The sequence below is a fragment of the Molothrus ater genome, chromosome 2, assembly GCF_012460135.2.
Source record: "Molothrus ater isolate BHLD 08-10-18 breed brown headed cowbird chromosome 2, BPBGC_Mater_1.1, whole genome shotgun sequence".
Classification (NCBI taxonomy): Eukaryota; Metazoa; Chordata; class Aves; order Passeriformes; family Icteridae; genus Molothrus; species Molothrus ater.
This window is the reverse complement of record NC_050479.2, coordinates 4,893,680-4,909,281: the sequence shown is the minus strand read 5'-3', so window position 1 is coordinate 4,909,281 and position 15,602 is coordinate 4,893,680. Positions and strand designations below refer to the sequence as shown.

Below are 15,602 nucleotides of genomic sequence, written 5' to 3'. Positions count from 1 at the left end.
AGACTGACCTCTGCTAGAATGGTTCACAGAAAAATGCTCCAGAGAACAAAAAGCCTGTGTTTGACATAAAACTCAAGAAACAAATCAAAATTATTAAAAGTGACTGATAATGCCATGAGCATTGCACCTGTTTTTGTGGTTATTTTTGTTCCAATTCCAGCTGTCCCCCTCTAAGACAGTTGGTGTGCAAACAAATCCAGCAATGCTTACTTTTCCATTCATAGGATATTTCCATCTATCATTCAATATACAAACACAGGAGCATCCTTACTATTAGACCAACAGGGATAATATTTCTGCTTCCAGTCCTGAAATACTCTGGCAATAAAAATTTGCAAGGCTGCAATGAAGCAACATACACAACTTTTATTTCCCTTTCATTTTGCATGTGTTGAAAGAGTACATTGAAAGTCAGTTTCTGCTGACAAAGAATTTGCTTTAAATTGATAAACCCTTGATAATTTATTAATGTCCTGTCAGTCCAGGATCTAGGATGGATTGAGCTCTTCAGTGTTATGCAGCCCTGGTTGTAGTCAGCAGCTTGAGCTCATAGTTAAGGGTTCAGGCTCTCACCCAGCCACATGCATCTCTCCAGTGAAGTCCACTGGTGTCAAAAACCTGCTGGGATTACTGAAATCCAGGGATGCTTCTGCTGGAAGGAAGAGACCATGCTGGGGTTTGCAGGCTCTGCAGGCAGATGGCTGAAGGAACAAAGGACAATGAGGCAGAAGAAGAGGTGAGAGCAAGTCTGGTGACAACAGCAGCAGAGTGTGAGATACAGAGGAGCACACTGTGACCCTGCCAAAAAGAACAGCAAGAAAAAAAACAGCCTTCATTTTAAGGTGTCATTTGTGATTAATATGGCTCTTTTTGGTTCCCACTTATTCCCTTCTTCCCTAATGAATGAGGTGTTCCTGAGGTGTGACACCTCTAACCCTTTTTGGCTGACAGAAACTGTATTTATTACTCTTGTCATCCATTAATTTATCCTATAAAGTATATGAAACACTTTATTGGAGAAAACCTATCCAAAAGATATTTAATATTTCCTCTACAGTCTTGCACCAGGGGAAGTTTTGGTGCTCTTGGAACAGTCTTTGAAGACTGCACATCCTGAGGGCTTCCCCAGGTGTGACAGCTACAGCTGTGCAATATTTGCTGCTGCTGCTTCTTTACTCATCAATCATCTGAGCAGCCAAATGCCACAAGAAGAAAACTTTGCCTTGTTGGCTCACATTCAGGTTATTTGTTTCAGGAGAAATTTGACAGAGGTCTGTAAAGGCATGTAAACAAAATTTTTAAAAGCGTGAGGAACAAAACCTGTAAAAATACCGAATTCTAAGTCTGGAGGAGATTCACAGATACTAAAATGAGATTTGAAATTGAGTATTTTTTACGAAATATTTACTACAAGGCTTAAGAGAGGGAGAATCACATAGAATCTTTGTTTTATGGAGATGATTCTATAATCTATTCTGTGCCTCTAATGCTGTGTACAGGCACCAAGGAGGAGACAGAAAAAAAAGACTGCACCATCACACTCAAAAGCATCACACTGATGGTGAAGCCCTCTCTCCATATATGCACAGATCCTTGGATTTTCTTATCTGGAGCATTTTCACTGTTCCTCTGGAGGAAGGCATTTTTCAAAGCCTCTTGTTTTCCTACAAAATTCCTTTTTGTGCTGCTGCTCTCAGTCTAAAACGTGAAGATGTCTTTTGCTACTTACCAAGTCCTTTCTGATGCCCCACATTCCCAAAGCCAGCCGGTCTGAGCGTCCTCAAGCATTTGTCTGAGGGGCTCACGGGTGTTTGTCCTGCCCGGGAGAAGCGCACGCTCCTGGCGAGTCCCAGCATCAGCACCTCTGGGGATCCTGGCGCTCTCTGGTGGGGAGAAAAGAACCGGATCCAGCAGTGAAAATAAAGGAGAGAAAAAAAAAAAAATTAAAAAGGGCAGCTTGACGTTGATTTAGTTTCTAAAAACTCAGGGTATTTCACTGAAGTTTTGGTCAATGTATTTTTGAAGAGTCATCGTCATAGAAAAAATAATAGTCCCAAAAATTATTTTCCTTTTTTTCCATTGCAGTGCCAGGTGCATTCCAAACAAAATGTCTGTTGTTAGCCTTTGTCCCTTTTGCAAAATTGTGGTCACTTTGGAATAGACTGAGTACCAGATATGGAATCACAGAATGGTTTGGGTTGGAAGGGACCTTAAAAACCATCCAGTGCCACCCCTGCCATGGGCAAGGACACTTCCACTGCCCCAGGCTGCTCCAAGCCCCAATGTCCAACAATTCCAGGGATCCAGGGGCAGCCCCAGCTTCTCTGGGCACCCTGTGCCAGGGCCTCCCCACCCTCACAGGGAAGAATTTTTTCCTAAAATCTAATCTAAACTTGCTGTCTTTAAGTTTGAAGCCAAATTTTGAGAAAGGTAAAAGTGGGATCCTACAGGGAAAAGCAATATTGTTATAATAATGACACTTATAAATTATGACACTGATAAAATTAGTGGATGGTGTACCGGTGGGCTATGGTTAATGCACACACCATGGTGCCATTATTTGTTTTCACACAATGTTTTTTTTCCTTGTGTTCTGGTTTTGGGTTAAACCATGACCCCTTGGGAGCTGCATTATTGGTGCATGAAGGGCTTCAAAAGCAAGTACAAGTGTCCAGGGTGAACTACCTTGGGTCAATTCAAATAGAATTGAAACATGGCTCTGCAGCTTTACTTTATACCTTAATACATAATTCAAAATTATGATTGGCCAAAATAAAACATTGTGACTCATCTGCTCTGAAACTTAGCCAATTTGTCAACAATTACATTCATAGTTGTAAATATAGTTATTTTTTCAAGACATATTTAGGACCAGACCTGTATTTTAATAACAAAGCCAATTTCTGATCTGATGAAACACTCAGCTCCTGGCAGTGTGTCTCCTCAAGCAATTAAGAGATGTAGGCATTTGGGCAAAGACGAACAAAATGACCATAAATGAATTGCAGTTTTCCTGCTATGAGGTCATGGTGGACACATTGCTTTTTCTTCTACAGAGATTACTGTTTGGATAGATCAGATGTCTCCTGATTTTGCAAATGAACTGAAAATAAGAGCAGTTAGGTGGAGGTCTAATGATGCCATCACCTCTGAGCATTTTTAAACAGAGCAAGACTCCTTCATTAAGAAGAGGATGTTCTCTGGAAGACATGGGTTTGGAGATTCCAGATCAAGAACCAGACACGTCCCAGCCTCCTTGTCCCCACACCAGCTCCAGCTTATGGAAGCTTGCTTGGTGGCACATCCTTGGTGCCAGGTGTAGGGGTTTCAGTTGTTGGTTTCTCTGGGTCTGGATTGAAGGCACTTGAGATGGTGTTTTATGTTCAGACTCAGGTGTTTATTATTTCTTATCAGTAATACAGTCTCACTGCTGTGAGTTCTGCAGCTTTTCATTAGAAGGCACAAAATGGCCAACAATCTCTTGGTACAAGGACTTTTAAGACTGAACTCTGCAATTAAGAACTGACACCTGGATTATTTTCCCTTTTAACCCAATAACTGATCCCAAAGAGCTGCAATGATTTCTGCCCAATTACAAAATGCCACCCAAACCCACGGAGAAGAAGGAAGAAGAAGCATGAAGAAGAAACCCAGGACAACACCCTGTGCCCTCCATCTTGCTTCCATCCACAACATACTAAAAACCCCAAACCCTCAATTTCTCACCAAGTGATGCACCTACACTGCTCTCTATAATCTGTTTCACACTTTTGTGGATTCTGGTCTATCTTGAAGTTTGGGAAACTTTCTCCATGAATGAGGGTCAGAGTCAGTGCATCCCTGGGGGTCAGGGCACCCCAGGGCAGACAGAGAAATATTCCCTGTGCCCTGGGTTTCCACAGCCAGGCTGCTGAGCACCTTCCAAAGAGGCTTCTGGGCATCCCACCTGGCCCTTGCTCCACGTCTTTGCACAGCCATCACCCTCCTCCTCAGACAGCTGTCACAAAGACTCACAATGGTGACTCAGATGGACGGGATGTGTCCCACGTGCTGAGCCTCACCTAGAAAGGGGCTACAGAAAACAGACTGGAGAGTCCACATGAGGGCAGGACAACATGGGGGATCAGTGTTCTGGCTTTGTGCCTCTCCTGGCCCCACAACTCCTGAGCAAACCTGCCACAGCCAGCAGGAAGAAGGACAGGGCTGTGACCTGTCTCTGGGAGAAAAGCTGAAAAGCTGCATGTGAAAGGGGAAGTGGTCCCCTCTTCCATGAAGGGACATGCTGAGGGATCACATTTCAGGAATGAAGATTTCCAGGTCTGCTTCTGCCAGCAGAGCTGTCAGTGAGGAACATGCAGTGGTCATGAGGCTATAAAATCTCAATGAAGACATGGCTATTGCCACCTCACAGGTAAAGGTGGCATCACACAGAGTCCTGGAATGCTGCAGAAAGCTCTGCTGGCCAAAGTGTAGCTTTGACAAACTAAGCATGTTTTACACTGTTACACTCTCATGACAAAGCACTTGTATCAAACCTCATGTTAGACTGCATGAATGGCCTCTTATGAACCTTCTCTTTCTTTCATGTAGAAAACAGGACTCTGGAGCACAGAGGCAGATAATTAGTGGGGAAGTTTGTATTGATTTTATCTCTTTTCAATGTATTTGGTTTTGTGTTTATTTTAATTTCAGTGACGGAATATACTCCTTGTTTTGTTTTTTTTTGTAAATTGTTGTGTTCACAGCTTTAAAAATGAAATTTATTAAATAACTATGATTAAATTAGATAACAATGAATAACTATAAGCTATGATGCTTATTTTTGTAACATGGCACCTGGGGTAATCTCAGATCCAGCACTTTCCAGTGCTGGAGTGGTCAGGGAGGTAGCACTAATGTGAGGCATTTGAAGGTCTCTTCTGACCTTGATGAATCCAGGACTCGGGGATTGCCCTGGGCCAGGTGCAGCACCTGGGCCTTGGCTGTGCTGAACCTCATGAGGTTCTCATGGTCCCACTTGTCAAGCTTGTCCAGGTCCCTGTGCCTGGCCTCATCCTTCCGTGGTGCCCCTGCCCTGCTCAGCTCCCCATCTCCTGCAAACGTGCTGAGGGTGAGCTGGATCTGCTGTCTGTGCCATTGGGGAAGCCATGCAAGAGCCCTGGGGCCAAGGCAGAGCCCTGAGGGACGCCCCCTGTCCCAGCCCCTTGCCCAGCTGGTCAGAAGAGCAGGCCCTCAGTGAGCACTTGGTGGGGGCAATGGGTGTGCCAGAGACTGAGGAGGCAGAGCAGGAATCTGGCATGGATCATGAGCTTTACCAATGGAGAGATGTTAGGAACTACCAAGAGATCTCTGACTGGGAAGAGTCTCTTGAGCGAGAGCTCTCCCAAGGAGATGTTCTGTGGAGAACTCTCCAGCTGGGATGAGGAGAGCAGGAGCAGAGCAGGGAGAAGCCCTTAGCTACCAAGAATTTTCCATGGGGAAGAATGCAAGGAGCAGGGGCTGTCCCAAGGAGCAGCTGGAAGCTCCTCAGAACCGTCTGACTGGGAGGACTCTGTTGGTCAAGAGCTTTCCAAAGAGGAAGACTCCTGCTGGCCAGGAGTTCTCCCAAGGCAATGGTAGCAGACCCTCTGTTCAGTCCAGCTGGGACAATGATGGTGACAAAGAGCTTGCTCAGGACAACTGGGAACGTGTGAGCATCCAGCATGGGGTCAAGCCCTTGCTGTGGGAGAAGGACATGGCACAAACTGAACTTCTTTGAGCTGAGTGAAGAAGAAGACGGGTGTCAGAGCCCAGGAAATTCCTCTGGCTGCCCTGGAGGGCTCGAGCCGCTGCCCAGGGGGCTCAGAGACCTTGGCACAGAGCCCAAGACCCCTGTGCCTTTGATTCAGCCCTTGGAAAAAAATAATTACCAACATCAGATGAAGAATTACAAGCCACGACAGTTTAAGTAGAATGATAGTGAATTTATCACAGGGTGAAAAATAGATTTTTTGGAGTTTTTAGAATGGGGGTTCAGGGGGCAAGATGGAGGAATCTGGGCATGTCCAGCCTTTCTCCTTCTCCTCTTGGCCTCCATCTTCTGCTGTGATGTTGGCACTTACAGATTGGTTTAAAGTAGAAGCTCACTGTCTAACATAGGTGATAGGGATTGGAAAGTAATTGTAAACATTGTACACGTAGTTTTTAGTATAAAAAGATAACAATGCCCCAGGGCCAGGCAGAGTGCCTGTGACTGTCCTGCTGTAAGGACCTCGGCAGGACAGGAGAAAAAATTTTATAGCTAAGGAACAATAAACAACCTTGAGACTGAGAAACTAAGAGCTCTGACTCCTTCTTCGACCATTGGGCTGGGAAAAGTATGTAGTTACATTAGAATAGTTTCTAATGTATCTTGGGGTCACTGACCAGCTAGAGTCCTGAGAGGTGGGGAGCAAAGACTGGACTGGGAGTTTTTGCAGCAGACGGGCTCCCAGTGCCTGTCCCTCGAGGCCTGGGTTGAGTGCGGGGCAGCCGAGCCGTGCCCCAAGTGCTGCTCTGGGCCTCGCCTCCCCACCTGGCAGCCCAGGGCCTCCTCAGAGCACGGCAGCTTCTCCTGAGGAGCAGGAGGCAGGGACAGAGAGCCCAGTGCCTGCCCAGCTCAGCTGCTTTTTTGTGCTTTTCCCAGGCGGGAGCCCAGGCCCTCAGGGAGCAGCCGGCTCCCCCCAAGAAACGCCCGTCCCGCTTCAGGCGGGCGCTGCGGGCGCTGCTCCGCTGGCCCTGCCTGAGGGCACAGCCGGACAATCAGTGCCCGCTGCCAGCGCCAGGCCCGGCCCCGCAGGCCCAGAGCCTGCCCGGTGTCCTGAGGGAGCCACACGGGGCTGCCTCTGTCTGGATGTGTCCTCCAGGCCCAGCAATCCCCGGCTGCTTTGCTTCCTCTCAGGGGCATCTCCCCAAGGCCAAAAGTTACGGTGTGGCCAGCCCCAAAGCAGCAGCCGTGGGGGCTCAGGTGAATCCCAGAGAAGCATCAAGGTGGGAAGAGACCCTGATGGTTGTGCAGTCCCACTGGCACCCCATACTGCCATCATCACCCCAAAACCACATCCCCAGGTGCCACATCTGGACAACTCTTCAACGCTTCCAGAGATGGCGACTCCACCACCTCCCTGGGCAACTTCTTGCAGTACCTGACCACTGTGTCAGGGAAAATTTGTTCCAATATTTAATCTGAACCTCTCCTGCTGGAATGGAAGGCCGTTTTCTCTCATCTTGGAAGGATTACATGCTGGTCCTCAGGGATTGTAGCTGTGAGGAATGGGCACACACAGGAGGCGTTTCTCCAGGAATGTCACTGCAGGACTGCGACACAAATGATTCTTCCAAAAGAGTGAAGGTTGAATTTAAGAAATGGTATTAGTAAGGAAAAAGACCACAACCTCCCCACTCACAAAAAAAGAAAAAACAAACCAAAGAAACCCAACAAAACAAAACCCCCAAAACCCAAAAAACAGAAAAAAAAACCAACAAAAAAAAGGAGTAAGAATAAGAAAATTATGCAGAACTAATAGTAGTAAATAAGAACAAGAAAAGGAATAGGAATAGTAAGTTGAATGAGAATTATGAGAAGAAGAAGATAAGGAGAAATAGTAGTAGTAATAATAAGAAAATAACAGTTATAAATAAATAACAATTATATATATATGTTATATGTTATAAATAAATAACAATTTATTTTTCTTCTTCTTGTTGTAAGAACAAGAAGAAGAAAAATAAATTGTAGTAGGAAATAATAATAAGAAGAAGAAGATAAGAAGATGAAACAGTTTTAGAAGTAAATAATAGTATCAAATTAAAATAAACACCCACTTAACCACACAATGAAGGGAAGGACCTTAAGGTCCTCTAGTTCCAACTAGTTATCTTCTGCTCTCTCTCTGAGATATCTTTCCTCTTTCTTTCTACTGCTCTACCTCCCCTTTCTTGTCACATAAAATCCATGTTAAATAAAATCCATATGTTGTCCTCATATGGCCTCCTTTGCACCTGCATTTGGGCAGAGGCCTCTCTCCCTCATGGGCTCATAACACCTGCTCAGGGTCCCTTCCAGCCGCCAGCATTCCAGGATTCTGTCAGCTCCTCACTTCCCTCTTCTTCTTGCCTCTGCTTTGAGCTGGGAATGTGCTTGAGAATGTCCAGCCAAGAAGCCTTTGCTGTCTGCTCTGGGAGCCCAGGTGGCGTTGGGACCTTGTCACCTGCACCTGCACAGCTCCCTCGAGCAGCAGGGCAGAACCAGCACCCCGAGGGCCTCGGGAATTCCCCTCTGTGGTCCAAGGCACACACTGCAATGGCCTGGAATTCCAGTTTCCAGCAAGGAAAAGATGTTCCTGCCCTTTAAGGCAAAGCTCTGAAGGGGCTGAAAGCCAAGAGGAGCAAGAGCTTAAAATGACATTGCATGACCAGGTTTCATAACTTAATCAAGGGTTGTTTTACCACGTGGATTGGGGAAAAAAAATCAAGCGAGGGTCTTTGGCTGGGAGGTGCCACAGGTAAAGACAGACACTAGGAAAGAAACAGAGCAGGCACCTGCCCCATACCCACAGCGAACCACTCAATCTCTGGGAAACTCGGTGTCCCCCCTACCCCCTGAAGTATCGGACACCCACTCCAAGCCCTTCTACCCCGGGCACCAGGCGCCCGTCCCAAGTCCTTTTAACCCCGGGGGCACCGGGCGCCCACCCTGAACTCTGCTACCTTCGGAGGCACAAGGAACTCACCCTGGGCCCCTTTACTCCAGGGCACCAGGAGCACATCATGAACTTGTCGCATCCCCAGGGGCTCATCCCAAACCCCTCTTACCCCCGGGAGCACCAGGTGCCCACCCCAAGCCCGTCTCCCCCTTCCGTCCCTGGGCCAATGGGCGCCCACCGCCGCCACGCTGCGGGACACGGCGGGCCGCGTTCGCCGCCTGGCAACCGCCCCCGCTGGGCAGCAGCCAGAGCCGGCGCCGGGCCGAGCCTGCGGCCGGGGCCGGGCCCCTTCTCCACCGCCCCGGGGCGGGGACTGCGCCGTGGGCGGGCGGGGCAGCGCGGCACGTCCCAGGGCAGCGCCGGTCCCTGCGCCGGCGCCCGCGGGTCGAGCGAGCGCCGTGCGGGGCTGCGGCCGCCGCTCCCAGCCGGGCGCGCCTTGGACCCGTCCGGAGTCGCGGCCCCATTATGGTCAGCCATGGCGTGGCTGCCGGGCGGGCTGGCCGAGCTGCGCTGGGGCGCGCTGGTCGCCCTCTTCGTGGCGGCGCTGGCCACGCTGGCCGTGTACCTGGTGCAGTACGCGCTGCTGGCACTGCGGAGGGGCCGCCCGCCGCCGGCCCCCGCTGCCCCGGTGCAGCGGGACGAGCTGCTGGAGGAGGGCGGCTCGGTGCTGGCCTGGGCGCTGTCGCGGGGCAGCTGGAGGCGGCAGTGGCGGCGGGCCTGGGTGGCGGCGCTCCGAGCCGAGGCGGCGGAGCGGGCGGTGAGTGCCGGGATGCAGGTGATGGATGGAGGGAGGGAGGGAAGGAACCGGCGAGGGCCGGCGGCGGCTCCCCCGCGCCCGCCGGGACGGGGCCGGCGCCTCCCGGCCGTGGGGCATCGCGCCGGGACGCGGCTCCGGGCGCTCCCCGCTGTTGAGACGCCGGGACTTGCTGCAGGGATGTGCCGGGTGTGTTCCTGACCCTCCGTGTGTGTGTTTGTGTATTTACACGTGTGCGTTCGGTGGCTGCTCGGCAGGGCTTGCAGGAGGGAGCCGGCCGGAGGCGCGGAGTGGGAGCAGGGAAGGATGGGGAGGAAGGAAAGCCCCGACCCCCGCAGCCCCTGGCAGGGGTTCGCTCCGCCGATAACATTGTTCGGGCGTGGGGAGGAGGAAACAATGGAAACTTCCTGGCCTGGGCCTGGGGCCCGTCCTTCGGCAAATAATTCCCAGAGCTGGGCTTCCCCCGCCATGCCTCAGGCCCTGCTGTGTGTGCTGTAACTCCAGGGGCTGGTAGCTCCGAGCCTGCTGGAAGGCGGATGGGATGCTCAGGGTTTGGTCAGGTTGCCTGTACCCGGGTCACGGAGGATGCACAAAACGTGGTATTTCTTCTCATCCCAACCCGTCCTTCCTGGAAAAGGCGCAGTGTGGCATCCTGCGCGTTGGTGTGTGATGGTATGCCCGCTGAGGTGAGGAGGTTAAGTGAGGCTGTGGCAAGCTGATTTCCATGTCCTGAGGACTGAACCCTTGTCGTGTCAGTGCAAAATGCTGAGGATAAACTCTAGGAAGTGGCATGTCCCCAGCTCTCTGAAATTGCGTGCGTCCCAGACCGAAGAGGTTCCTTCTTATGTGTCAGAGAGCAGGCTGGGGAAGAAGGAAGAGTGGGGCAACATGTGTGTGTGAAAGATAAGGAATAAAAATGAACACTTCCCAAGTATCATTGTAAGTTGGGCAGTAGAAAGAAAATATTTTGTGCACCCTTTCAAATTTTGCAATGTGGTTGAGAAAAGAGTGGGTTGTGCTAAGAAATGAAGGTTGGTTTGCCTGTGCACTGGTGGAAGAGAAGGGTCCAGACAGCTTGAGCACAGGTGCTGGGAACCGAAAGTAACCAGACACAAGTGACAGCTTCCTGTCCCTGAGCAGAGGGCAAAGCCCCTTGAAGGGACAGCGACAGGGACACCCTCCCTGCCCAGGTGGAGCCAGGAGTTCAGCACCTGGCGCTGCAGCGTGGCGTTGCTCCTGCTGTCAGCCTCCCAAAACAATGTCAGCAGCACAAAGCTATTGAAATTCTTGCGTGCAAAACAACCTGGGGTGATGAGGGAAGCGAGGCTGAGTGCTCCGTGTGGGTAGCAGGTGAAGAATGCAGTGCTGATGCTTCTGAAAGTATGACCTCAGTGCCCAAAGGCTGCCTTGCCTTGCTGTCTGTGTGAAGATTGAGTTGCTGTCATCACTGTCTGCCTCCACTGATGAGGAGGGCTGGGCAGGGGAAGGCTTCTTTCCTCACCTGTGCAGATGATATTTGGGGTTTCTTAGTTTTGGCATAGCCTACTGCAGCCCTATTGGTGGGCCAAACCAAACTCGACTTTTCAAACTGCAGCACTGATAAATCTTTGCTGAAGAACAGCAGTTTTGCTGGACCCTGTTGCTGTTCGTGGACTTGGCTCTGCACTGTGTACCTTGATATTCTACTACAGGGAAAGATGAGTTATGATTAGGCCCATAGTTATGTCCTAAGTATATGTTTTCAGGCTCTACCCTGTATTATGTAGTGAGGTGTCATGCAATTAATACATGGAAGTTTTGACATACATTTGCAATTCCAGGAACTTGACTGGCAGTGCATTTTTATCGCTTGTTTTCAAGTGATGGGTTCATCACCTAATGTGCTTCTTTTTTTTTTCTTGTTAGGATTGTCAGTTGCTTACGTTTGAGGAAGATGACCCAGCAGAACCACTTGAGCTAGCAGTTAAAGAAGTTACCAGCATTGTAAAGTCAGCTGGAGAGAAGGTAAACTTTGGATTTGTTGCCTTTCAGTGTACTTTGGGTCAGGAAATGTTTTATTAGTGTGAGTGGAAAAGTTATTTGTCAATAGATCTGTACCCTTGACCTGTGTTTGTCGAGGCAGGTAAGAGGCTGCCTCTCTAAAGAACCTGTGCAAACTCCCTGCATTGATTCACTTCTTTTGCATGTTGTGAGCAGAATGTGCTCCAGGGCTTCCACCAAATGCACAATACCCAGGGTTATGCCAAGTTTATAGCTACGCCCTCAGTGAGCTCATGGAGCAGCCCTCTCCTCCACCTCCACAGTCCTGATGATGTTTCCCCATCCCATTGCTGAAGTGGGCAGTGGGAACTGCATTGAGAAGAAGGAAATTTCTCTCCTGGGACTGGAAAACATCTTTGTCTCCTCTTGCTGTTTGTGTGGCTGATGACAGGTTTGCTTCCTAAGTGGGAGCTAGGTCAGGATCAGTGGAACAGGTGCAGAGTCCTGAGGGTGAAGTCTTGACTCTGCTGGTCCTTGTATTCAGTGAGGAACAAGTGATTTCTTCCCTCCTCTCCCACAGCAAATACTGGGAGGTGGTTCAGTGCCTGTGAAATTAAAATAAGGCAGAACGTGGCTCTTGGAACAGTAAAAATGCTTTAAAAGGGAAAAAAAACCCTATATATGTTTATTAGCAATGATAGTTCCTGCATTTTTGTCCTAGTGACTGCTTACATTAGGCACCTGCATCAAATTAGCCTAATGCTTTTCTTTTAGTTTTGCTTTGTTATTTTGCTTTGCTCATCTGATTTAGATGCTAAGCAGCTCTGCTATGATTCCTTTGAAAACTATGCATGCTTATCTGCCTGATACACAACTTAGAGGCACACCCTGACTGGTGGCAGCTGGGTGGCAGCTGGGGATTGTTAACATGTAAAGCTGATTGTGTAATTATTTTCTTCCTTTTTAGAAAAAAAAAAAAAATTTCAGTACCCTGAAATAAATGGTTTATAAAATCCCTGCCCCAGCAGTGGGGCTGGAGAAACTGGACTTGGGAGGGCTGTGGGGTTGGCACAAGTGTTTCTTACTCTGTGCCACTGGAAGATGCCACAATGGGAAATTTTAAGGAGAGGGCACTGCTAGGTCTGAAATTGATGTGCTGTGTCATGTGTGAAGCCAGGACCCCAGGGAGAGCTGCTGCAAATAACAGCACAAAAAACTGCTGTCTTGCGGTGCAGTGTCTAAAATGTTGCTGGAAGGGACAGGCAGGGCTGGGTTGAGCCATTCCAGCATTTTAATCGAGGTGTTACACTGCAGACAGAAATCCGATGTGCTTTCAAAACAGCTTAGACTAATAGAAGCACATTTTCAAATTTATTGGGATAAAGAGGTTTGTTTTCATACACTGGGTTCTTCTGAACTCTGCCAAAACCCATTTCAATAGTCTTGTGCACAGCTGCTGGAAAAAGTTCTCTGAATCATTCTTACTCCTTCACTTAAGGTACAACCTGAATATTTATTTGAATTACAGGGTATAATAACCTTATGGTGTCAGTCTGGTAGCTACTTTTCCTTCTTCTTTAAATGCATACCTTTCTCTAAACACCTCAGGAGTTCTCTTATATGATAATTGCGTCTTGAATTTCCTGAGGTGATACCAAGTCTGTTCGGTTTTTTTTGGTGTTTTCTTTTTTCCCCCCATCCTCTTCAAACTCTCAATGTTTGCATGTGAAATCGAAATCTCTATCTGCAACTTGCCCAAACTCAAATTTTCTGACAGAAATTGGTGTGTGCTGCACAGTGCAGTGCTGCAGACATGGCTGGAATGCTGCTGCTTGGCCCAAGCTGTGGTGATAGGAACAGAGCTGCTCTGTGGCTGGAGGTCACACCACACTGCCCCTTGATAAAGCCTTATTTATGTGTTGCCTTCACCCCAATTTTGGGCCAGAGCCTAAATATATAGAATGAGGCGGCCTGTTTTCATTGTGTGGTATTGGTTGTTTTGTTTTAATAAAATAAACATTAGAAATATTCTTAGTCTTAGCTTTTTCTGCCAGCCTTTCCATTAGTGCAGTCTGTTTCCAGAGGACTTGAACTTCACAACAGAAACAGCCACAAAAAAGGCAATGAAAAAGAGGATTCTCTTGCTGGGGACTTGGCACAGAGGGTTTGGATGGAGCAGGCTGTGACAGAAGTCTCCCTTCTTTTTCTGCTTCATACTCAAATGGAAAGGGGTAAAATTCCTTCAGATTGCCATTCCTTTAATGTCACTGCTGCACTCCTAACTGGAACCATTCCTGGTGTTTATTTCTGATTATTTTTGGTGGAGTGAACTATCCTGACTGTGATGTACAGTTCCTGTTGTCTTCTAACTCCCCATTTTGTTTCAAAAGCCATCCCAGCTCTTTGCTGCTTTAATGACTGGGGTTTTTTTTTACAAGCCTAGATGGAATTGTAGCCCATGGAGATTTTTTCCTTGGCTTTTTTTAGTTTTTGCACTAATATAATCCTTTCTTCTTAATATGTTTACTCTTCTTTCATGGTGCTTGCTGTCAGTAAATGTATTATGAAGGGATTATATTTCCTTCCAGCTTTTGTTTAGCTTGCCTGAATAAGTTGCTCCTTAAATCTCCTTTTAAAATACTGTCCTGTCTCCTGAGTCTCTCCTATGCACCCATTCTCAGCAGCAGCTCAAATTAAATCCATGTTTTTGAACTTGATGGCTGAAGGGCCACACAGCCCTACAGGTAAAGTCTCACAATGCAAGGAGGCAGCTTCTTTTTGGCTCTGGAAGTACTTTCCTGAGGGGTTTTGGGCTCCAATCTGCCTCTCCTGTGGCTGCTTCATGCTATGAGTGCCTTGCTGCATCAAGGTCTCTCTCCCTGTGGTGCTGTCCTGATAATAAACTGTCCCTTGTGTGAGCAGGAGTTGTTAATCCTTACACACACACTCTCTACGTATTTTGTGTTGCATTCCTCTCCTGCTTTTCAAGGTCTTTCAGTTTTCCTGTGTGATGACCTAATCTTCCTTTATGTTGCTGCTTCCCAGCTTGCTTTCCTGAGCATCACATTTTCTTTCAGGTTTCTCCTGAGGTATTTTGGACTTTTAACTGTGTGATAGGTTTGGTGCCTGAAAGAATCTTTGGTAACCTGTTTCCAGCTTTCACCTCCTTGCTCACTGTACTGTTCTCTCCCTTTCAAACATCCCTTAATGGGGGAGTGATGGAGTAAAAGCTTAATTGTTAGTGGGGTGAGCCTACAGAAGTAAACAAGATAACATTATGATCCAGCCTTCTTCAGAACTGAGTGCCTGGTCAGGGGAGGACGTCCTGATGGGGGTTGGTTTGCTTCACTGGACGTGATCCTTTGTAGAAAAAAAAAAACAAAGCAAAAGCAAAACCAAACAAAGCCAAAACAAAACAAAAAAAAAAAAAACCAAACTCAAAAACCAAAGCTTTTTTCCTTTTAAAAAAATAAAAACTAATTTTGTCACTCCATCAACAAAAACCACATTTCTACCATCCCGGGTTTTGCTCTGTCTGTCTTCCAGCTGCTGCTGCAGATGTGTGTGAGCCTCCTATAGCCTTGTGCCACATCTGCCAGCTTGGCACAGGGATCAGGGAAGCCTGAGCACCCTGAACTGTCTCTGCAAGTGAATTCCTGTCCAAGCTACCACAGCACAAACTGGCAAACCTCTCTGGGGTTTTCTGTCTCCTCTTCTTCTCTGTGTCCTCAGCTGTGCTGTGTCTCAGATGCTTTGGAAAGGCTTGCATGATAGTGAGGCCAAACTAGCACTTCTAGTTCTGGTATTGATTTATATTCCCCTTTCTGAAATATAAGCTTTCTGTCTTTGCACTGTTTGATGTTCATTTGAACTTATTAGGTGGATTGAAAATCCTTCCTGTCCTGTCTCCTTGTATGCCCTGCTTGTTTATTTCATTCCCTCACTCCCCATTTTTTCCACCTATTTGAATTTGAATGTGTTGGTCTCAAAGGAGTGGATAAATTCACATGTTCCATCAACTTCTGCTTTGTTTCTGTTGCTGACATGGAAACTCTGTCCTGCACTGAGTCCATCCCTCACCCTGCCTTCACTGTGGTGTTTACCAGCATTTCAAAAACTGGTCTGAGGTTTTCACCGTATTTACA

The 15,602-nt window shown here is 47.9% G+C and overlaps 1 protein-coding gene and 1 long non-coding RNA gene across 3 annotated transcripts in view; one reads left to right on the top strand and one right to left on the bottom strand.

The window, feature by feature from the left end:
• Positions 1 to 346: 346 nt before the first annotated feature.
• Positions 347 to 9,475, bottom strand: LOC118692522 (uncharacterized). 2 transcript variants are annotated; one of them, XR_004981167.1, is made up of 3 exons: positions 9,289 to 9,475; positions 1,730 to 1,883; positions 347 to 798 (listed from the first exon to the last, which is right to left on the bottom strand). It is a non-coding gene; the product is annotated as an uncharacterized LOC118692522 (long non-coding RNA). The 2 variants fall into 2 exon arrangements; XR_004981168.2 differs by lacking the exon at positions 9,289 to 9,475 and adding an exon at positions 7,210 to 7,351.
• C2CD2 (C2 calcium dependent domain containing 2) overlaps positions 9,092 to 15,602 on the top strand; it is a 39,888-nt gene continuing 33,377 nt past the window's right edge. The window contains 2 exon segments of the mRNA XM_036392394.2: positions 9,092 to 9,480; positions 11,383 to 11,481. Of these exon segments, the coding sequence (XP_036248287.1) occupies positions 9,199 to 9,480; positions 11,383 to 11,481 (381 nt within the window). The 5' untranslated portion in view covers positions 9,092 to 9,198.